At 40.6% G+C, this 24,564-nt stretch overlaps 1 protein-coding gene across 2 annotated transcripts in view; it reads left to right on the forward strand.

Annotated features, from left to right (window-relative positions):
• Positions 1-24,564, forward strand: part of Pard3b (par-3 family cell polarity regulator beta) — a 1,021,419-nt gene that overhangs the window by 489,748 nt on the left and 507,107 nt on the right. For both annotated transcript variants that reach the window (XM_041659081.1, XM_041659082.1), the window contains exon 5: positions 11,330-11,418. In XM_041659081.1, the coding sequence (XP_041515015.1) occupies positions 11,330-11,418 (89 nt within the window). The remainder of the gene's footprint in view (positions 1-11,329; positions 11,419-24,564) is intronic.

Below are 24,564 nucleotides of genomic sequence, written 5' to 3' on the forward strand. Positions count from 1 at the left end.
CCAGCTGACAGTGGAATTTTCTGTTCACATCCACTCCGGCAACTAGTTAGTCACATCTGCCGCTTGCCCTGTTTGGACACCATTTCCAGACTGCAGTCCTTCTGCTAGGATGTGTGTGAAATATATATTATCATTTCTTATGGTTCCGCCAAAGAAATGCCCTTAGGTTAGCAGTCAAGTGGCCCCTGTTCATTCTGTGGGTTCGTAATAGAGACGAGAATGCTGGGGAAGCCCTGCATGTCTGTCTGGGTAGCTGTACATGTTCATGAAGCACTGTGTCGCATTGAAGGGTTGTTGGGGACCCATGCCTTAATGGCCTGAGACCGAGTTTACCTTGTGTTTCTGAAACAGAGGGCTCCTGGAGAAAGCAGGTCTCGAGGTCAAGCTGTGAGTTCTCTGAGGAAGTGGAACTTACTGGCATGATGTGAGATGACGCCTACATAGAAATGAGGCTAAAACGGAGGTGCAAAACTGATCTGGAGGTGACAAGACATGAGAAGGGAATGAGAAGGGAATGGAACAACGCCATGCTGGGGCCCTTGGGAGGAAGCCACTACAGCTGGCGCTGGGGAAAAAGAGCGTGCCGCTACACATTGCTGCTGCTGCTGGGCCCACCAGAGATGCGGTTTACACTTGACTCTTGAGACGAGAGGGTCCATGAAAGAATTTGTGTGAGAATCTCTGAGCATTCTTGAGAAAAGCCATAAAGTAGGGTCTGGAGACCTTTGGATCTCAAGGAGCCCCGGAAAGGTGGTTGTTTTGGGGTGGAAGGGATGATGGGGAAGCAAGGGAGAAGGGGGCACTGCTGCTGTTTCTCTTAGCCTAGGGTTGTGTATCTTAGGCTGACAACACTGGAAGCCAGAAGCAATGGTGAAAAGAAATTCAAAACGGGCTTCCTTGTACCAGTGGGGTTTGGCACTGGGGCCACCTCCAGTCAAATGTTCCCATTGTCTTTCAGAAGCCCCTGTCAGGTGCTGTAGTATGATGAGTTTCTTTCCCAGTTGGCAGGAGACTTAGGTGGCTTTAAATATTACTTTAACTACATTTTATAAATAATGAAAGTCACTCTAAATTACATTATAATAAATAAAATATAAGAACATACATCCATAAAGAAACATAACTAGCCAGGTACAATTCAGTGCGTTCTCTTTTACTTCAGTTATTTCAATCCATAAAGACGAGCTTTCAATTGTACTTTTTAAATTCTCTTGCCAGCGATGCCTCTGGCAATGGTGCCTGCTAGCTCACTGTTTCGGATGCAAAGGCAATGACATCGTCATTGTTCCCTCCCTGTAGAGTCTCATGTAATATTCTGCATACTGAGTTTTGCTTAGTACTATGCACATCATAAATAGTTTCTCCTATTGAAAGTTACCTGGGAGTCTTTAAGGAAAAAAGTTCTTTCTGCCAAGCAAATACACCTCTCAAGTAGAATATTCAATGCACGTCAGAACACTGCCAAGTGGTGGGGTCACAAAGACAAATGTGGCACCTTCTATATCTCAGGGATCTCAGAATGAGGTGAGGCAGATTTGTGGGCATACGAGAGCCTTTCCCAAGTCAGTACCATACGGAGCTTTCCTAGGGCTGGAGTGGGGCTGAGGGGTTGGCACTTAGTGATAGAGATGCAGCCTCCTCAGTGTTCAGAGAGAGGATGGCCCAAGCAGAGGGAGGTGTGGAAGTATGGAAGGGCATTTGCCAAATAAGCCATGAAATAGCTGTATCTAGATATGAGTGTAGAGGAAACTTCCAAGCAATTTTCTTTATGCTTTCTTATATTTAAAGAGAACTGGAAGTGGGGTGATTTTACACTGTTTACATGCCAGACTCGATGCCAAGCACCACTCTAGGTTCTGAATTCAGCAGACCAAAGGTCTACCTTCTGTGAGCTGATGTTTCTGCTCCATCTAACTGAACTGGGATCTTTTCAGTGAGTCCGTGCAGGCCCATCAACATCGGAAAGAATTAACGTAGTTTGGCACTGGGGTGGTATCTCATGGTAGAGTGCTTAGTGCCCAATGCCTAATCCTCAATACTGCCACAAAACTGAAAAAGAGTTAAAGTACCCAGCCTGTATCTCTATTTAAATGCAAATGCACACTGATTTCTTCATAGGATCACTGTATCCTTTTGTCTTGCTTACAACTACTTTTACAGGATGGCTCTCAATTCCCCCACTGAATATTTATGCTTGCTTTAGGTGGGGAAAACGAAACCTTCCTCTGCCTGCTTGTGTTCTGCAGCAGTTCAGAGATCTGCTCCTCAAGTTATGGGATCCTCACATGATGTAGGATCGCAAGGGGTGTGAGGCTGGCCCACCCACCCACTTCTTTCCTCCATGTGATTTTTGCACCTTTCCTGATGGCCCTCATTCAGCAGACACTATTCTGGAGACTGCTAAGAACGTCTTAGGTTGTCTGAGAAAATCCTTAAATTGTTCTTCTTGGTTTTCAGTAGATCTTCTACACTAATGAGCTCATTTTTGAAACTAGGCACTTTCATAGAACAGAAGGGGGCAGGAAATGAAATGCTGGGATGACAAATTGAATGGCAGAATGATTGTGTAGGAAGACACACGGGGTCCTGAGAAAGGAATAAGGGCAAGAGGCAGGAAAGGGGAACTTGGAGCTTTATGAAAATAAGATAGAAGGCTTATAGAATGTGAGCACCAGGAATACACTTTGAATATCCTTATCCATGAACTATGATGTCTTGCAAATTTAATTACACAAAAATAAGAATTTTGTAATATAAACTTGATTCCATAAATTTGAGAATTTTGGAAAATATACTGGTAGACAACAGGCATACAAATCTGCTTGATGTTACTGCTTTTCCTCCTCCTCCTCCTCATTTGTTCTTTTCTTCAGGTGGTGAAACAAGTACAGAGCATATGTTTAGATGGGAAGCTGGGGTAGCACATCTTCATGGTGAAGCTCTCACAGGGAGGCCATCAGAGAAGTTGGTCTGTGGCTGTGGAGATGAAGAGGACACAAATGCAAAGTTCTTTAGTGATGCTTGCTTCTGTCTTGGACAGATCCTTGAATTTTGTAGCTTTGCCCAATGTATAAAGTGCATTTACTGGAGCCATACTTGACTGAAATATATTTCACTCAACAAAATGGATGTGATTAGATTGCAGGTTTATTGTTTGTTGCTGTTATTTTGTTATGTTTTGTGTTGTTGGTGGTGAATTTTCCTTACTTCTATGAGTCTTTTAACACCTCCAGCTCTAGCAGACACTGGATAATTACATCTAAGGTGTTAGGCTCAGCCAGTTGTCTATTTTGCCCGTGTCAGGACTTGAAATATTTGAAAATATAGTGCAGTTTAAAGGGCAGATCAAGTGAAAAATAAGATGATGCTTACAACTCCTTTGATCATGTATTTTATGGTGTGCGCACACGTGCATGTGCACATACACACACACACCTTCACTTGAGTACAGGTGTGTGCTAAAGCAGGTAAGAGCTGAGGCAGAGCCTATGGGGATGGCTATGTTGTTCAGTATCTTTACCCTTTCAGCAACAAACATTATCTTGGCTCATCTTAGCATTGGGTGCAAATATTTTTATAAATTCAATGATCTGGAGAAGCTGGTAGAAATTTTGCTGAAACCAGGAGAAAAAGAACCCAATTATAAATTGAAATGATGAACACAAGCCTGTCTGTCTTTGTCTTACATTTAAATATATATGTTGTTTTCTCCTTCTGTGCTTGGCACTTAGGGAAGTGCTATTTGACTGCAGGAAAGAGCAAGCTAGCATTAAAGGGCGTTAAAGAGTTGCCTTGCTGAACTTCTGAATTTCTGTGGCTTTGGACACAAAGCAGTCAGTATTTGAAGGGCTGTGAGCTGGCCATTGGTGTGGACCTCCATGGAAATACTGACAGAGCAGACGAGATGCTGACTTTGAAATCAATAGTGTTTTTAACTTTTGCTGCCTGAGCCAGGTAGTATAACCTACTCAGATCTTCCAAAGAAGAATCCAGCTCTCTCTCTCTCCTTACTGTTAGCTCACAGCACTGTTTTGATAAATGATATTTATTTAGGACACTTTATAAATCTTTACCTAGGTAAATACCAGAAACCAAACATAGCTAAACTAATGGAAAACCTCATCAGGTAAAAATATGTAAATAATATGCATATTTGAGGATTTTTGCTTTTTAAATTTTATTTGTCTCCTCAATGTAGTTTAGATTTCTGGGAAATGTTAATAATGAACTCTAACTGTGCTTATTATAAGCAGTGAGAGAGGAGAGAAAGTCAATAAAGGAGTAAAAAATAGAAGAAGAGGGAATCATGGGAAAGTCAGAGAGTTTTAGCCTTCATTCAAGTATTCTTCATGCTGTAGATTTGTTCCTAAAATTACACAGACACAAATATGGTAAGAAAATAAGGAAGCATAGCCACAGGAGGGGAGAGTCAGCATCTCCAGAAAAGCATCCAGAAAACATTTATTTAAAGACTTTTATATGTATGTTTGCTCAGCTGAGGCTTGCTTGCCTTGCTACATCACACAGTTTCATCATGTAGTCAGAAAAGACACTTTATAGTAGGAATGAATTGGAGCACTGTCTCCCCTTTTACAGACCAGGAAAATGGGGGCTCTGTGTTCTGTCTGCTCCCTATCTGTCAGCTTTGGAGCCTCCCTGGAATTCTGCTTCTGCTGAGACCAGGGCTGCATCCCACTACTATACCGTCTTTCCTATTGTGATGACTAGCCTGCATTGTCAACTTGTTGAATTTAGAATCACCTAGGAGACACACCTCTGGAAACATCTGAAAAGCATGACCAGAGGTATGTCTTCCAGGTGATTCAAAGCCAGTCAAGTTGACAGTGCAGGCTAGTCATCGTAACAGGTATGGCTAGTATGTCTGCGCTCAATTGCAAATCTAAATTATAGAAGACAATAGTGTTAATTAATTACTCTTGTTTGACCCCTGACTTCACCTTGTACAAATCATGATTCTTTTACTCTTGAATGTGTTCATGTATAAAACTGAAATAAGAAGGCCACGAAAGCTACCCAGGGTTGGAGTGAATGTGTATCTAAATTACTTGTGGGATATCTTGAGGTCTTTGAAAGAAAGACAGCCAGCGTGTTCCTAAGACATGACTGAAGTTTTTTTTGTTGTTTTTTTTTTTTTGTTTTTTTAGAGGCTTTGAAAAGTAGTAGAGTCAATGACGGAAGCTAACAACTTAGTCTGAGAATGCTTGCCTAGCTCTCATTCTTTAACTGCTTGCCCTTATACTTAAAGAGCCTGGGATGGAGATTCAAGAATCCTGAAACACAGTTTTGTCGTTACTGTATCAAGCAAAAAAGGAGAGTAGTTTTACCTTTCTGGGCCTCTGTTTCCATAAGTATATACTCTATAGTCACTGACTATCGGTGTCTAGTGTAGGCTAGCACCATTCTTTCTTGGGTTGGTTACTATTGTTTATGCTTTTGCCAGCAGAAGTTAGACCTACACTACTGTTGCCAGGCAGTGTTCTAAAACGTCTGTATGTTTTCTTTCTTCCGTGACTTGCAACATCAGAAAGTTTTAAACAAAACCTCCCAGACTCTGCCAATACCTGATGCTTCAACTCTAGGGCAGGGCCCAGAAATGTGCCTTTTCACCAGGCCTTGGGTTAGAGATTGCATGATACAATAAAGGAGAAAAAGTGTGACTTAGCTGACTAATAATTTAACATTTAAAATGTTTTCTTATTTCTAGATAGAATAAAATACAATAGTGTGTGGGTAGGAAATTCCACACCTGTTTAGTTGCTAAGACTGAAGCGTTTAGGGATGGTTTTATAAAGCCTACAGAGACTCCCATGGCAAGGCTCTGCCTGCAGCATGAGGAACATGTATCAGGTAGAGTTTGAAGAACAGTTCCTGACTCCTAAAATGCATGTTAATTCCAAATGTGTACATAGCAAATGCAGTTTGTTTTTACTTTAGCAAGATATTTTTGTTCTAAAAAGTAGAAACAAATATTCTGAAATTATGCCCAGAATTTTAATCTTAAAATTTACATTATGTTTATGTATGAGCACCAGGCACATAGCCTCCCCTTCAAATCTTTCTCTATAAACGTTGCGCTTACTTCTCATTCTAAAATTCGTGTGCGATTTCAAAAGAAACTTGCAGCTGACTTCTCAGAATGCAAATCTCCTCTTAAAATGCACTGGAGGTTTGAGACATAACTCAATTGCAGTTCAAAATGTATAGGCAAATTGTTAAAAAAAAAATCTATGGGGTGGGGGCTACAAGGCTATGTATCCTCCAGCTGTAAGTCATAGAGAATTGTCTATGTCTAGAGACGCCACTATAGCACTCGTCCTTGAAAGAAGAAACCAAACTGTGGAGCTGTTGAGCAGTCACAGCCAGCCAGGAACACAGTGAGAATCGGGGTAGCCTTTACTTCCAACTTTTCTCCTCTCCTATCTTAATGGCACTCCATAGTGAATATTGTACTCTTCCCTGCATGGAGCCAGCGTCCTGTACAAACGCTGAACTACCGCGCAACAGCGATAGCCTGCTGCTGGCACTGTGATGACCCCTGAAGAGAAGGTTGCCCTCCAGGCGCCCGGGCCCCTCTTTGCAGCCTGTGAGGACTTGCTGTCGTTAACACCAGTGGTAACGAAATGTAAACACCTTTACTTTCCAGCTGCTGCTAATTGGTTTGGGAATATTTGTGCAAGTGTTGATTTTAAAGCTAAAAATAGAACCGTGCTGTTTAAATCCAATGCATTTTGGCTGTCATTAATGCTCCCACGGTCCTGGCAGTGCTGCTAAAAATGTGGCCTCTTTAATATGTAGTAATTAAGCTTGTCTTTTTGTGAGGGTCACAAGTATGTTGCCTGATGTGCTCAAAGCTGTGACGGATACACTTGGAGTAGCCAGCCATGGTCTCCTGTTAACTCATAATTAGGGGAAACCAAGGCAGGCCTTACAACACCAGCCTCTCTACATTCTAGGCAGCTCATCTTAACCCAGGAGTTTAATACAGCATTAAAAATAGACTCTGCATTCATGTTATTTTAGAAATAAATATGGACCCTCCAAAGCATTGTGTCTCTATTTCTAGAGGCAAGTCTTAGGATTTTTAAATCACGTAATGATTATTTCTCCAAACTAAAGTAAGGAATATGGAGGCTGTTTAGCACCCATTATGGCGACCTTTTAGCTAATCAGAGTTATTTTTGTCCCTCTCCTTCCAAATTTACAAGTCAAGATTTTACAGATTTTTCTCCAAGTTATTTAAATAAGCAATGATGGAAAAAATTCTCATTTTCATTTTTAGATAGGTGTGAGTTCGTGACTCCTCACTTCATCATGTAATGGATTGGAAGAAGAGCTAAAGTGTGCTTTAGTCACTTTGTGTCGATAAGTTTTAAGTTTGAAAGGAAAGTGACTTTTTAAACCTGCTAAGACACAGCTATCTTTTCCCATGTTTCAAGCACTGCCGTGCTAGTGCTATAAGAGTCAACTGAATTGGCTTTATGTCTTTTTGAGTGAGTGCCTCCAGCATCTGCCTCCTCCCTGGAGGATGAGCCGCTCCAGCATCTGCCTCGTCCCTGGAGGATGAGAGTCTCTAGCATCCGCCTCGTCTCTGGAGGATGAGAGTCTACAGCATCTTCCTCATCCCTGGAGGATGAGAGTCTCCAGCACCTGCCTCATCCCTAGAGCATACTAAAGGATTCTGGTATTGCAGTAGACAGAAGGGATTTTGGCAAGTGGCAAACACTGCCTGTTAGCTGAGATGATATACTGTAGTTTCTGCCTGTTTATGGCAGTGATAGCAGGGCCAACAGGGGCTTGATATTTCTTTTAAAATAGTGGAACTACTATCTAACACAAAGTTTGTGTATGTGCTTGCAAAGGACACCATCATTTGAGCAAATAGGTAGCTTACAGAATGGGGAAAAATCTTTACCTATTATTTATACCAGACATAGGATTAGTATCTAGAATATACAAAGAACTATAAAAACCCAAACATCATGTAAACAAATAACCCAACTTAAAAAGTGTTTAGAACTAAGCAAAAAAATGAAGCACAGATGTCCAAGAAACACTGAACTGTTCAACAGTCTTAGCTATTTGGAAAATGTAAGTTGAAAACACTTGGAGATTTGATCTTACCCCAGTTAGAATGGCCAAGATTAATGGGGAGACTGTGGAGGAAGGGGGGCATTTATTCATTGATAATGAGCATGCAAACTGGTACAACCACTATGAGATTCAGTAGGGAAGTTCCCCACAAACCTAAAATTAAATCTAACACAAGACTCAGCTATATATACAACTGTATATACAAAAGGACTCTACATATACTTCAGAGAAACTTGCTTATCCATATTCCTTGTTGCTTTATTCATAATAGCCAGAAATCAGAATCAGCATAGACGCCCATCAACTGCTAATAAAAATATGGTGCATTTCCACACAGGAAGATCATTTGGGTGTTAAGAGAAATGGAATTTTCAGGTTAAAAAGCTATAAACAGCCACCCTGAGTGAGGTAGCCCAGACCCAGAAAGACAAACATAACGTTTTCTCTTCTGTGTGAATGTTAGCTTTTAACATTTAAATGTGTGCTTTATTTTATTTTTAATAATTTGTGTGTATGAATGTGGCAATGTGCATGCACAAGTCCAGGTCACGTGAGTCTAGAGCACAGTATCAGCTCCTGGAGCTGGAGGTTAGGCCTTTATGAACCAGCTACATGGGAGCTGCGAATTTGCCTCCGATCCTCTACAAGAACATCAAACACTCCTAACTGCCGAAGTGTCCTCTCTTTAAGTACGTACTTGTTGACATGATTACTCCTGAAATATAGTCAGGTCAGAATTCCCCTCGATCAGACTATCACACTGCAATTGACCCTATATTACTTTCAAATTGTAATTGACAACATATACAAAGAACTCAAGAAATTGGTGCTCAAAAGAACAAATAACCCAATAAAAAATGGAGTACAGACCTAAACAAAGGAATCTAAAATGGCTGAAAGACACTTAAGAAAATGACATTTCCACATTTATAGCACATCAAGTATAGTGTTGATGTAAATAACACCTTTACTTGTCTTATATCTAAAACTGGTTGGAAAACTCCCTAATCTCCAGTAAGTTAGTTGGAGACAGAAAGTGCATCCTCTTCCTGTTGTAGTTAGGGACCAGTAAGAAAGTTGTGCGTGGGAGAGAATGAAAACGAGCAAGATAAAGAGCTAAATTGTATGCTCAATACTTTTTCCGTTGGCATTCTGATGATAAATACCTGATTAGAGTTAGAACTTAAAGGAATAATTATTTTCATTAGCTGCCACTGTTAAATGTTCCTGGAATGGAGGGACGTTTATCACTAAGATGGTATTATGATGTATAGATTATATCTGCTCTCTTATCAAATACTCAGCATAGGTGCAAATTGACAGACATGCTGCTTCTAAAATTATTGTAGACATGTAAGAGGCCCAGAATATTGAGCCAACATGGAAAAACAAAACAAATCTGGAAGACCCACACGTTATGATTTCAAACCTTAATGCAAACCTAAGTCAGAGCTGTGTGGTGCAGACATGAGAATGGTCACAGTTCAGTGAACAGAACTGGAAGATGAGACCAGTAATAATATGACCCTACACATCTGTAGATGCTCCAGTCACGTGAGACCAGTAATAATATGACCCTACACATCTGTAGATGCTCCAGTCACGTGAGACCAGTAATAATATGACCCTACACATCTGTAGATGCTCCAGTCATGTGACACCAGTAATAATATGACCCTACACATCTGTAGATGCTCCAGTCACGTGAGACCAGTAATAATATGACCCTACACATCTGTAGATGCTCCAGTCATGTGACACCAGTAATAATATGACCCTACACATCTGTAGATGCTCCAGTCACGTGAGACCAGTAATAATATGACCCTACACATCTGTAGATGCTCCAGTCATGTGTCAGCATCAGGGAGAAAGGGTACTCTGCTAGAAAATCATAGCTTCAATCTTTCAGGCATCTGATTGCCAACCTCAGTTTTCAGAAATTAGAAGAAATATTGTAATTTTTTCTAATCAATAAAGTTTTCGGATAGTTTCTTATGTAGCCTTAAAAAACAATATAGTTGTTTCTCTGAGAACCACACACAAAGTTTACTGTCTTACAGACAGATAAAAAGCTAATGACCTGGGCATACATATGTTTATCAAATATCTTGATATGTATCATCACCACAGGTTCAAGAATTCTGTTAAATCTTTCGACCTAATTGTTTTAACTTTCCCACTCTTGCCCTGCTTGTTCTGTATGAACTTATCAAGCCCTTCCTAAGGATAACATGGACAGTAAAACTTACATATATTTATCTTTGTAAAGATGCTTTACCCTATACTTTTAAGGTTCTTTAACCTTACAGATTGTTCTTTCTTTTATTTATCCATGTGGAGACCAGAAAATTGAGTTAAGATAAATATATTTCACAAAATACAACTGTTTGAAATGTTATCCATTTAAAATGTAAGGCATTTTAAAAATCAAATCAGTTTAGGGAACTATAGCGATGACATAGAAGTTAAAAGTGCTTTTTGCTCTTGCAGAGGACCTGTGTGTGATTGCCACACCCACTCGGCTGTTCACTCAGTCACCCACACCTCCAGTGACTTCGTGTGACCTCTGTGAACACCAAACACACTCCTGATTCACATACAAACATGGGAAACACTCACACAAAAAAATAAATGTTAAAAAAAATAATCAAAAGAGCTGGGCGTGACCACATGCATGACTGGAATCCAAGCATTTAGGAAGCAGAGGTGGATCTCTGAGTTCGAGGCCAGCCTGATCTATAGAGTGAGTTCCAGGACAGCCAGGTAACAAAATTTTTTTCCATATATTTGCTTTTGTCCATATATTTGCCTTTTTTTCTCTCACATTGCTTTGTGCTAAGTGCAAGCACATAGAGGTGGTTAAAACTTGTTTCTCACCACGTAAAATGGAGATTTCTTTTATTATTTTTTTTTCAAACTGGTTTAAAATACATTTCCAAACCCAAGGCTGAGTTGCAGGAAGCTAAGCGACATATTCACCAGTTTTTAGCATACTGTCTTGTGCAAATGGCCCATTTGAGCGTTCCAGAAACCAAAGAACAGAGAGAGCGCATGGAAAGCACGAGAGGATTAATATCTGGTTCCAGTCTTAACAGAGATGGAAGCGAGCTGTCCACATCAGGGCCAGGCCGTCTCCTCCCTCAGTTGAAGCTTTGTTCAAAGCTTCAGTTCTGTGTCTGCAGCATCTACACCCTGTGACTTTGCTTCATTCCAGGATTCCACCCAGAACTTGGAAAACAAAGAAGCTATGAATGGTGAACAGACAGAGCTACTAACATCACACAGGACTACGGACGCACTGAGGTATTTCTTGATGAAAATAGAAGGTTCTTATTTAAGTACATTTGGCATTCTTTTATTGAGTGGATTTTAATCATTCTGATTGTGCAGGGAATACCAGAAAAGTAGGACTGTGTAGCAAAGCGCATTTTAATTCAAACGTAGATTTCTTATTCCTTTCTCCTAATTTCTACATAAGATATGAGAACATTCGTGGAAAACATAGATGTACGAATAATCCTCGAGGCTTCTAATACTCTTTTACATCAGGACTTTGTTTTTTTTTTTCATTTTTATACATTTATTACATCACTTTCCCCTTTGCTCTTCTCCCTCCAGCCCCTCCCATTACCTTCATCCACCTTCCTTTATGCCCCCCTCAAATTGACAGTCTCCTCCTCTTCGGTAATGGTTCACACACATATATGCATGTATGTGTATGTATGCACAAATATGTAAATACAACTGAGTCCATTTTTGTTGTACATATATATGGTTTCGAGGCTAACTAGTGTGCAGGGAACAACCAGCGAGGTCTCTCATCCCTTGGAGAAGCCCGTTCTTCCTCTCAGCGGTCAAGAGCTGCCTGTAGCTCCTTATCTGCTGATTCTGCCATTTGTTGCAGTCTTGGTTTTGCAGCCCTTTCTAGGGCAGATGGGTTTACAGTAAACTTCTTGATATTCTGGCCCTCACAATCCTCCTGATTTCGGTCCCTTGACGGTCCCTGATTCATAGATGGACCATGCTGTAGATCAGACGCTGGGTCTGGCTCCCCACGATTTGTTAATCTCTGCATTGTGTCCAGTTGTGCTTCTCTGACAGACTCCATCTGCTGTGCAGAGAGGCATCTTCGGTAAGGGAGAATAGGATCTAGCATGCAGTTGGGAAGTCAGCTGGTCTAGCAAGGTGGCTGGTAAACTCTCTTCCAAGGCCCATGACATCACTACCCCCGGGAAGCTGCCTATGTTTCTAGTTCCCGGCCTGATTTCTCTTTTGGGCAACCAGGAGTTTTAAATTGATTGCTCTTCGAGCAGATGAGGGAGGGGGACTTGATCGGGGGGAGGGGGAGGGAAATGGGAAGCGGTTGTGGGGACGAGGCAGAAATCCTTAATAAATAAATAAATTTAAAAAAAATTGCTTTTTCTTGTCTTTGCCATGCAGTTTTTAGAGCTCTTCAGAGTTCCTTGTGTTTGAATGGTTTGCTTTGCTTCTCGCTCAATGAGTAGCTGTGGTAAAATGTGTTTATACAATCTCATAGTATTTTACTTGATGTTTGTGAAATGAATTTGCTCCACCAACCACAATTACTCATATGGTTATTAATGAAAGTAACTCATTATCTGAAATCAACTATTAGTCTTCTTAGATCCGATCTCTAATGCCACAGCCATAGGGACTCCCTGGATACAAACCACATCTCCCTACTAATTCATTATTCCTTGCCTGAGTTTCTGGTCTATAAGATAGAAATAATAGAGTTGGGGCTGCAGATTTGTTGGAAGAGTGATTGTCTAGCATGCACGAAGCTCTGGGTTCAATCAGCCCCCAGGACTACATCAGCCAGGAGTGGTGATTCACACCTGTAGTCGCAACACTACGTGAGAGGTGGAGCCAGGAGGAGCAGAAGTTCAGCATTGTCCTCCTCAACTGCACAGCTGAGTTCAAGGCTAGTCTTCAGATTGTAACAACAATTAGGATTTTTGTATTACTGTTTTTAATGTTAACATTTGACAACGTATATAAAATCTTCGAACAACATTTGGGTCAGAGTGAGCCTAGCATTAGATTCTGTGGCTACTATTATTTTCTTTGTGGCAGGTTTATTATCCCTGTACAAAATTCTTGAGGTCAGAAGCATTTCAGAATTTAAAGATTCTTTAATTTAAATTTTGGAATATTTATGTAGACAGTACTGACTGAATATGCCAAATTAAAAAATTTAAAAAAAAACAATATTCCTCAAAATATCAATCACTGGAGCTTTATATTAGTGTTCAAACAGTTTCAGATTTTGAAGAATTTTGGATTTGAAGATTTTTAGACTGGGTCAGATCTCCTTGTATGGTTTCCATTATTGTCATTATTTTCAGTAAGTTGTGTCAATTTGGCATAAGGAAGGTAAATTCACATCTCTCCAGTGGCAACTTTGGCAATAGAAAGTGATGTTGCCGTAGCCACTGCCCATTCCCTCACTGATTCCTTTCAAGTCATCATGTAATAGGTGCCAGCCAGTCTGCAGGAAATCAGCTACTTTCTTCTGAAAAGGTGATCAGTCTCTCTTTATCGGGTGACCATGTAGATTCTCTCCAACTTTATAATTTTCAGTAACATGGCCACAGTTACTGTTCATTTGAAATCTTTATCAATGAGAAGTGTAATATAAAGCATTCAGTCTAGAGCATTTCCCAGAGCACTCACCTTTTAGAAGCTGGTATGTTTGTTCTTACATCTCGTCATGATGGATGGAATGTTCATGCTTTATCTGGCTTTTTTTTTTTAAAACATTCGTTTTGGGAAATGTTCCCCAGAAACTTACTGAAATGTCACATCATATGGTATCCAATTGTTTGCTTTGTTTATTTATTTGTTTGTTTGATTTTGATTTTTGACTTCAGGAGAAAATTATTTAAGCTTTTTCTAGTTATAGGCAATTGAGAGAAATATCATGAATGACTTTTAAAAATATGTTTATTATGAGTATAATTTTCAAAACAGCCCCTCTTGTGTCTTATTGTTGCTGTTAGTAGGTGAAGTAACTATGGAACAACTAACACACTAGAGACCCAGTCCACATCTGCCACTCTGGGCTGCAAATCCACGAACCCAAGCATTGTGTGTGTACCTTCTGAGTCCTTGATGCGATTTCGTGCTACAGAACCTACACAGGGCTACCTGTGATGACAGCTATAGCTGGAGCCTGTTCAGATCAAACTCAGGATATAAAGTGAGCCTGGAGTCAGAGGGTCAGGGAGCCTCATGAAAGGGTGGAGCCTGCAGAGCACCTCCTCATCTGGGCCAGAATGTTGGCTGCTGTGCTCTTGGGTGGGTCTTGTGCAGGTACCCACAGCACTGAGTTCTAGAGTGCAGTCACTGTGCCAAGTCCAGAAGAAGGCATCTCAAAGCGCTCCTCTGCATCACCAGCTTAGCATCCTTCCTGTCTCCTACTACCTGACACTCGTTGCTGGCAAAGGTGTCCAGTGTAGGTCTTCCTATTTATTCTCAACACTTTGACCAAGTCTTCATTGACGGATTCCCCAGGGAAGGGTGGTAGAGTGAGAAGCTTCTGAGATGGATGGAGGTTGACGGTAGCTTTCACTGAGGAACGTGGGAGGCATTCTCTTTCTTGGGTGTGCCACTGGCACCTGTGGATGGTTCCACACCCATACCCAGAGAGCCAACAGTAATTTGATTTAGTGGCTTTCCAGAAAGGAAAGACAGACAGACAAACAGACATGAAGTTTGGAGAAGAGAAGGTTGGTGGAGATATGGGGTGGTTAGAGTGGAGAAATGAAGATGAATATGATGATATTTCACTTTATAAATATATGCTATTCTAAAGAATAAAATATTTTTAAAATATTCATATGCTCAAAAAAAAGGATAAAAATAACCTTTGTCATGTGGAATGCACAGCTGCTGCGGGAAGCTGGCAGGTTATACTTGTTTTAGACAGTACAGATGATGGTAAATGCTTAAACTAGAAGCCACTTGCAGCTATTGCTGTGTTGGCATCCTTATGTGGAAGGGAAGCCCTGACAGACCCTATAGTTTGGCATAAGAATACCTACGACTTTGGGCTCACTTCCTTGCAGGTAGCACAGAAGTAAATGGTTTGCGGAGTCAATGTCACAGTGACTATGCCTGTTCCATGTGCACAGCCATTGCTTCAACCTTTGTTACCGCTCAGGGCAGCTATTGCAATAATTTGCTGCCTCCCTCTCCAATGTGACTCTATTCTCTTTTTTTTTTTTTTTTTTTTTTTTTTTGATTTTCGAGACAGGGTTTCTCCATAGCTTTTGGTTCCTGTCCTGGAACTAGCTCTTTTAGACCAGGCTGGCCTCGAACTCACATAGATCCGCCTGCCTCTGCTTCCCGAGTGCTGGGATTAAAGGCATGCGCCACCACTGCCCGGCTGTGACTCTCTTCTTATTACCTAATTGAGACTACAGATAAGAACTGGGTAGAAGGTTCTAGTCTGCATTAGCTAACAATTCTTTCAAAACCTTGAAATAGACAAGGTCCAGGTTTCAAAACTGGCTTTTTACCTTGCTGCCCGTGCATTGTTATCAAACATCTTTAAAATAACTCCTTAATGTGGAAAATGACCTTTACAATCACATAGATTCTGTGAAGATTAAGTAAGGTACACTATAGGCAGCTGACTTTGTACATTGCTAAATGAAAGGCTGAACAATTACTAATTGCTGTTGCTAGTGTCATCATCATTATTACACATTCATTGTAACTCTGTATTATACCAAACAGGAAAGGTTCCCCAAAAGCATTCCTGGCACCCAATACAGGTCTTAGAATATAATAGGGGCATATTTGTTAACTGATTGACTAGATGGATAAAACAAATTATTCAATGGATCATCAGCATAGCTAGGACTTTAAAAGCTGGTGAAGGGTGTTCTCTAAATAGACTTTTAACATGTATGTCTAATGAATCACCAATCCTCTCACTTTGATCATAAAATACAATAAAGTGGAGGGTTTCACTTAGTTACCCTCAAACACTGAGAGCATCTCTTTCGACAGCAAGCACTATGTACAGAAGACCTTCCCTTCGCCCTGATTCCCTTGACATTTTGGATCTCACCTTATTGCTCAGTTCCACTTCCCCCAGGTTGACTTCTTTTTGACTTGCCAGTTTTTCCACCTTCTTGCCTTCTTTGCCCCTGAAACTCAAAGGAAAAGTGATCTGAAGAGATACCCAAAGTATCTTCTTGTGACCCTGGCAGTTTCATGCTTCGTTCGTTAGTAAGTGCTTATGTCTATATTCCCCCGACACAAGATTGTTGAAACAATTCATTAATTGGTCTCAAATACCATACTCTTTCTCATCTTCTATCTTGTTAGTTGTTCCTACATATAACTACCTGGTAATTCTGGTAATTCCTTTTAAACCACTGCTATTATCACAGTTTACCCCAATACCAATACTTTTGGTGCCCACTTTCTATAAAACCAGTTATGCATCTTTCATTGGGAGCTTGCCTGAGTAGCTAGACCTGTGGCTGCCCATAAAGTCCTTGGCCCTGCAACACCACCTCCTCTGCGCTCTTACCCAAGCTGCTGGAGATACGAAACTGGTACTAAGACACACCCTCCCAAACACTGCCTGTTCTTCTGTCTGCCCCTAAGCAACCAGTTATCTGGCTGCCAGTGCTAAGACCCCTCACCCCATCCCATCTCCTTCCCTGGAACCTTACTCAAGAAACTGTACATGAGCAGTTAAGACCCTAGTGCTTCCCTTAGCTGCTGAAAAAAAAAAAAAAACAAAAAACCCTAACATCTGCACTCATAAATCAGTGTCTGAAAGTCTGAGAGGACACCCTGCTCGATCCAAAACTAGATGAGTTCAGCTAACAGCAAAATCAGAACCAATTTCCCATCCAGCAAAGGTGAGCTAGAAACTCATATTAAAAGATAGAACCAACATCTTAACTGTAGGTACCAGTTTCCAGTGCAAATATATAAGCAGGATGGAAATCTAAGCTATCCCCACAGATTGTCAGTCCTATAGGTCCCAAGGGTGAACAACTTATACAAATCTCAAGACACAGAATTTAAAATATTTATTTTTACTCACATGTATGTACATCTGTCTGTGCATGTATATAGAAGACCATTTAACAAAAGAAAGGAAAGAGGAGGCTATAGAGGAGCAAGAGACAAAGAACCAAAAATACACAGAACCAGGGGTGGGGAAAATTTCTCATACCATATAATAGTTAAAACATTAAGCATATTGAATTACAACAACAAAAGTAACAACAAGAAGACATCAAAGGCTACAAAAGAGAAGTCACAGGTCACTTGTAAAGGCAATTCCTTTAGAATGTTAACTGATTTCTCAATGAAAATGTCTATAGGCAGAGACTGCTAATTTGTTCCCAGCCACCATACCTGAAAAACCACATAGGAACTGTATTAATTACAACACTGCTTAGTCAACTGCTTAGGCTTCTTATTAACTAACTCTTGCATCTTAAATTAATCCATTCTTATTATTTTATATTTTACCACAAGGCTCGTAGTTTACTGGTAGGGTTTCGGAGTGCCTGTCTCCTTCAACAGCTACATGGCGCCTCCTGACTCTGCCTTCTTTTCTCCTCTGTCACTGCTTGGAATTTCTGCCTTGCTCTAGTCTACAATGTCACGGACCCAAAAAGCTTCTTTATTCATTAACCAATAAAAGCAATACATAGACAGAAGGACCTCTCACACCAAATGTTAATAGCCAGGAGAGCTTGGAACAATGTACAAGTCCTAAATGACTATAAATACTAACATAGACAGCTATGCCTGATCAAGCTGTCTGCCATATTTGAAGGAGAAAGGAAATTTGTCTGTGATATAAACAGATAAAAGGAATTTATGTCCACCAAAACCAGCCCTATTGGAAAGACACTGTGGACTGAAGAGAAGGCTCAGCATAGCCAACAGCTACTAGAAGAAAGAAGAGGACACTCCAGGAACTGCTATACAGTGTAGAGCGAGGAAAGCTACTACAAAGCCATACAATTACAGCAGCCAGTGCACAACTTTCAGTAACGTTAAATACTAACATCCTTAATCCCTGTCAAAACTCATAGGTTAGTAATTGAATTGACAAATGATATCCATCACTTTGTTGTTTGCAAATGCAACAAGCCCGCAGGACTATACAGTGTAAGTACTTCTGACAGATCTCTAGATTAACTCAGGAGAGTCAAATCTGATGAGGAACCTGATTTACAGAGCTCTGGAGATACCTGTCTGATGGAGGAAGGTCACCCGCAGCTCCCTCAACACCTGTCTTTTAGATAGTCACTGTCATTTCTGTAAAACCCCTATGAAGCCATAACATTCCCTTCCTTTTCCATAGTGAAATTCATCCAGAAAAACCTCAGCAAGTGTATTGCTCATTTATTGAGCATAGCTTATTTTTGTCCTGGTAACTGGATGACTTTCTCCCACACTGTGGGGCCCTAGTGTGAAAGGATTCACTCAGTCAAAGAAGCCTTTGTTCTCACAGTCAAATCTACATAAAGTTACCCCCCACCCACCAATTATTCTTTATGGCAGAACATCTATCTGACAAGGAGAGGAACCTTGCAGAAAGACTACATAAGAACCTCAAAAGAGGCACTGAGTAGAAGAGACAGCAGGTCTGCCCTTGTCCTGAATTCTCTGACAACCAGCTCAGGAGAGTGTAACCTACTGGCCTTTGCTCTGCCTTCACCTCAGTTTTATTTGATACAAGATCTTACTCTGGGAAATTCACAGTTTATGCCTTTACCTGTAGAGATACAGAAAACGAACTTGGTCCACTAAACCAGCCCCAGAGAAAGGAATTCCTTCTCACCAGGGGTCAGAGGGTATCAGTGTGCTGCTTAGCAGAAGTCTTCAAAATTTGCATAGCCGCATTTTCTCATTTTGACCTAGTGCAAAGATATTCCCCTTAATGTAACTAGCAAAACTGCAAAACAAGCGCCATCATTTTCCTCCCTAGTCTCACTCTGGTTGCCATGGCTACCGTAACGCTGTATTCCCAGCCACACAAATATAGTTAACACACAAACTTCCTCTCTCCCCTCCTAAAAGTCATTTCTCTATTTACCCTTGTCAGCTATGCCCAGGCACTTCACAGCCACGCTGCCTCTAGGATGTAAGTAAGCCAACCAGCCCCTGCTATATCTGTCTTCTCGGCCTTTCTGGCCCTGTGAAATGCATGTTTCATATCATTGTTATTGTCAGAAAATTGTTAATTTTGTCTGTGTGGATATATAAACTGAGAACCTTGTGGGATTGAGAAAGCATTAAGAAAGAAACCTTGAAGAGAACTTTTTCAAAAAATAAAGAGACATGAGGAGGAAATGTGTCTGAGCTAATTTGTTCTCCTCTGATTCCTTCTAGTCAGTTTTCACTTGCTATAACATGATCCTGGGAGGTTTAGGGGGCTGGCTTCCACATAAGCCTCTATGCAAGAAGTGTGTATCTTTAAAGATACACACTTGGCTTAAAGTAAAAGAATGCACTCTAAGCCGATGGAACCAGCCAACAAGCAAGCATATCTGACAACATAGGCCAAACTAAAACTAATCATAAGAGATATATATCGTTTCATTCTGATCAAAGAAACTACCCACCCAAACCCATTACAATTCTAAATAGAAATGCACCATACCCAGGTGAATCCAATTCCATAAAATACATACTATAAGGCATTAAAGCCCAGAGTAGACCTAACACAGTAATGATATATGACTTCAATATTCAACTTTCAGCAATTGACAAAGTATCACCCAGACAAAAAGTAAATAGAGAAACATCAGAATCAAATGGCATTAGCAGATCAAATGAACCTAACGTATATCTAGAGAGCATTTTACCCAGACACTGCAGAAAAACTGATTCTTCTCAATATCTAATCAGAGTTTCTCTAGAAAAGACCACATATTGAGGCACAAAGCAAATATCAACAAATAGGGGATTATTGAAATAACTCCTCATATATTCTCAGCTCTTTTCTTCCTGCTCCTCTCCTTTTGATCTTTTCATCTCTAACAGTATACCCACAAGCTATTCTGCTTCAACATCTCAGTGCGGCTTCCCACCCAACACCTGCCCTCTTCATCATCTCGCCTTATCTTTTCTGGTGGAAAAATCCATTTGTCCACATGGGTACCTTCTCAGTGCCACCTCCCTGGAGGAAGAATGTCCTGAGCTCTGCTTACTCTCCTCATGCTGACTATCTCCCTCTGAGCCACATCATTAATCTCTTATGTTTTGAAACTTCGCTGCCAAAGGGATTAGAACTCCTGTCCAGGTCTCAATTTGCCTCCTGATTCTACCTTATATGGATGGTATGATACTGGACATGCTTCTATTCCCTGTGTATTAGCTTGTTCTAAAATGGAAGTGATATAAAGTATGGATGTACTTGATGAGTGTAGATTATAACTCCCAGAAGCCACTGTCATCTTATCTCCCAAATAATGGTTCGCACTTACTTAGACTGTGTTTTCTACTGCAGGATGATCAATCATAATCTGAGAGTTTAAAAACCAATTCTCTGAATTTCAAAACTTTTTCAGTACCAATTGGATAGCAAAGTGGAAAACTCCATACTTCGTTTTATACACCAAGTTATTAAAATATTGTCTAAAATGACCAGGGTATATATGAAACCTAAATTAATTGTATTTTTTGACCTGAGTCCCATTCCCTTCATAAATATTTATGGATGAGTATTCCAAATTCTAAAATCTCAGAGATCTGAAGCCCTGTGAATATAGGCATCCGGATACAGGACACCTTACCTTGTTGCCCTTTCTCACCGTTATTATCTTTTCCAACACTGTCTAATTACTAATGTCTTGGGTAATTTATGTTTTTTTGTTAAGTAGGTTATTCTGTCCTGCCCTGCCCCACAGTGATTCTAAATAATCACGCAGAGACTTAATATTAATGCTCAACCAATAGCTCAAACTTATTACTAGTTGACTCTTACATTTAAATTAACCCATATTTCTATGCTTTGCCATGTGGCTCATCTACACATCCTGCTTGTTCAGCAACTGGCTTGTATCACCCCTGACTTTGTACCTCTTCATCAGAGTTCTCAGTTTGATTATTCTGCCTAACCTTATCCTGCATGGTCATTGGGCAAACAGCTTTTATTATTATCCAATAAGAGGAATAATACATACACAAAGCATCCAGAAAGATCCTCCCACCACAGTTTTTTGTTTTGTTTCCTTAATTAGTTGATTTTTCCTTTTATAGAAATTTTCCATTTCAGTGGCTGAGTTTAGAATAATTGAATTAAAATTAATAGAATTCAAACAGATTTGTTAATATAACCCCTATCATCAAACTAGGAGATTTTTAATCAATGCATTTATACCCACTAGGTGTTTCTACAAGGAGCAGAATTCAGAGCAAACTCTTATTTGAGGCTTTCCTCTTAGTCCATTCCATTTGCATTAGATATAATGGGTCCACAACTCAGTCCCTGTAGATACAAACACAATTTTCTCACCATTTGTTAAAACACTTTGTCTTCCCTCTCCATATAGTGAAGGATTATATCCCTTGATCTTATGGTGTTTAAGTTGTACCAATAAAATTGATATTTTAAAAGGGAAATTATAATAGTTCCTTTAAAGGCCATAAATTTGTTTTCTTAGAAAGTACTAATAATCAAACTAGGTATGATAACATAGTCCTATAATTCAGAGTCTGAAGCAGGAAGACAACAAGTTCAAGGGCAATCTTGGCTACAAAGTGAGAATCGGTCTCAAAGAGGGAGAAACATAGATTTATAATCATAGAAATGTCAAAAAGTTATCAATCGCTTTATACATGTCAGATACATATGTGTGATGTATATAAGTTATTTTCTCTTTGAAACTAACAATTGGGGGTGTCCGAGGCCACAATGTCCTCATTACATAGATGAAGAAACTGAGGCTTGGCATCTTGGTTTAAGTAACTCAGACAGACATCGGACTTACAGTCAGTCACTCTTGGGAGAAAAATTGTCCTCTGTCCTTAATCCTTTCTCTCCAGTTGAGAGGGTGGAGCCTGTGTTGAGTAATATTAATGTAAATCCTGTCCATTTGTCTTGGGATGAAGGAATAAGACCTAGAGATATCTGCAGCACACATTGCATCTTCTGCCTAAACTTCAATTCCTCTTTGTCAGTATAAACCAGTTGAAGTGCTTAGTATCTAATTTCACAGAGTAGCTATCTGTAATGACACTGTTATCTTTATCCACCGATCTGTGGCTTTTTCCATAGTTCTGTCCAGAGCTCTCAGACTGGCAATGGTTGGTCCCAGTGACTATTGAGTCATCTCTGTCACGTAGACCTTAGGGACTTCAGCTAGCTTAGTATTGTTGGCCTGGTGTTTGTAAGCATCTCCCAGAACAACTATTTTGATCTTAGGGAGCTCTAACCACGTGTTTGTGCTGTGATACTTATCCCTTATGGGTCCCATTTTTGTCTGTTTCTTGGTTTGTTTTACCTTCCATTTCCAGAATATTATTTCTACCTTATTTTCTGCGTTTTCCTTCTTAGTCTCGATTGCCACTCACATAGCACGATTTCTGCATTGTTCTCTGAACCTGAACAACTGGACACCAAATACAAATTGCACTCTGGGGTTTATCTAAAAAAACATTAGTAGCATGATTCACATCTTTGTAAAACTTTCAATTTTGAGATAGGTATTGAGGTATTTTGAGATAAATAAGAGTGTATGTACTGTCCTCCTTGCTGTATCTCTGTCCCACGAAGTATATACATATAGACATTTCTACATAACAAGCAAGTACTTATAAGATGGTGGTGATTCTCATTTCACAATCAATAAAACATGTTAGCATATCTATGTGGCATCATATTGCACATGCCGTTCTTTGCATGCAGAAAAAACTTAGGGATAAATTTTTTATAAACTTAGGGCATGATCTATGTAAAGATTTGAACATCATCTTTTTTTTTATTGAGAAAAGGAAAAAAAAACAAGTTTCCGCCTCCTCCCAGCCTCCCATTTCCCTCCCCCTCCTCCCACCCTTCTCACCCTCCTCCCACCCTTCTCCCCCTCCCCCTACTCCTCTCCCCTTCCCTCTCCAGTCCAAAGAGCAGTCAGAGTTCCCTGCCCTGTGGAAAGTCCAAGGTCCTCCCCCCTCCGTCCATATCTAGGAAGGTGAACATCCAAAATGGCTAGGCTCCTGCAAAGCCAGCACATTAAGTAGGATCAAAACCCCGTGCCATTGTCCTTGGCTTCTCATCAGCCCTCATTGTTCGCCATGTTCAGAGAGTCCGGTTTTATCCCATGCTTTTTCAGTCACAGTCCAGCTGGCCTTGGTGAGCTCCCAATAGATCAGCCCCACTGTCTCAGTGGGTGGGTGCACCCCTCATGGTCCCGACTTCTTTGCTCATGTTCTCCCTCCTTCTGCTCCTCATTGGGACCTTGGGAACTCAGTCCAGTGCTCCAGTCTCTATCTCCATCCATCACCAGATGAAGGTTCTATGGTGATATGCAAGATATTCGTCAGTATTGCTATAGGATAGGGTCATTTCAGGTTCCCTATCCTCAGCTGCCCAAGGAACTAACTGGGGACATCGCCTTGGGCTCCTGGGAGCCACTCTAGGTTCAAGTCTCTTGCCAACCCTAAGGTGGCTCCCTTAACTAAGAATTGTGCTTCCGTGCTCCCCTATCCAACCTTCCTTTATCCCAATCATCCTTTTTCCCCAAGTTCCCCCCATGCTCCCCTTCTCCCTTTTCTCTCCCCATCTCCCCTTACCCCCATCCCACTCCACCCCCAAGATCCCCATTTTCTCCCTGGCAATTTTGTCTACTTCCCGTAGTCAAGAGGATAACTATATGTTTTTCCTTGGGTTCACCTTCTTACTTAGCTTCCTTAGGTTTACCAATTGTAGACTCCGTGACCCTTTATTTATGGCTAGAAACCAATTATGAGTGAGTACATCCCATGTTCATCTTTTTGGGTCTGGTTTACATCACTCAGTATAGTGTTTTCTGTTTCCATTCATTTGCATGCAAAATTCGAGAAGTCATTGTTTTTTACCGCAGCGTAGTACTCTAATGTGTATATATTCCACACTTTCTTCATCCATTCTTCCATTGAAGGGCATCTAGGTTGTTTCCAGGTTCTGGCTATTACAAATAATACTGCTATGAACATAGTTGAACAAATGCTCTTGTCATATGATAGGGCATCTCTTGGGTATATTTCCAGGAGTGGTATTGCTGGGTCCAGGGGTAGGTTGATCCCGAATTTCGTGAGAAACTGAAACACTGATTTCCAAGTGGTTGCACAAGTTTGCATTCCCACCAGCAATGGATGAGGGTACCCCTTCCTCCACAGCCTCTCCAGCAAAGGCTATCATTGGAGTTTTTTATTTTAGCCATTCTGACAGGTGTAAGA

The sequence above is a fragment of the Microtus oregoni genome, unplaced genomic scaffold, assembly GCF_018167655.1.
Source record: "Microtus oregoni isolate MIOR12 unplaced genomic scaffold, Mior012 000010F_ref0000083, whole genome shotgun sequence".
Taxonomy (NCBI): domain Eukaryota; kingdom Metazoa; phylum Chordata; class Mammalia; order Rodentia; family Cricetidae; genus Microtus; species Microtus oregoni.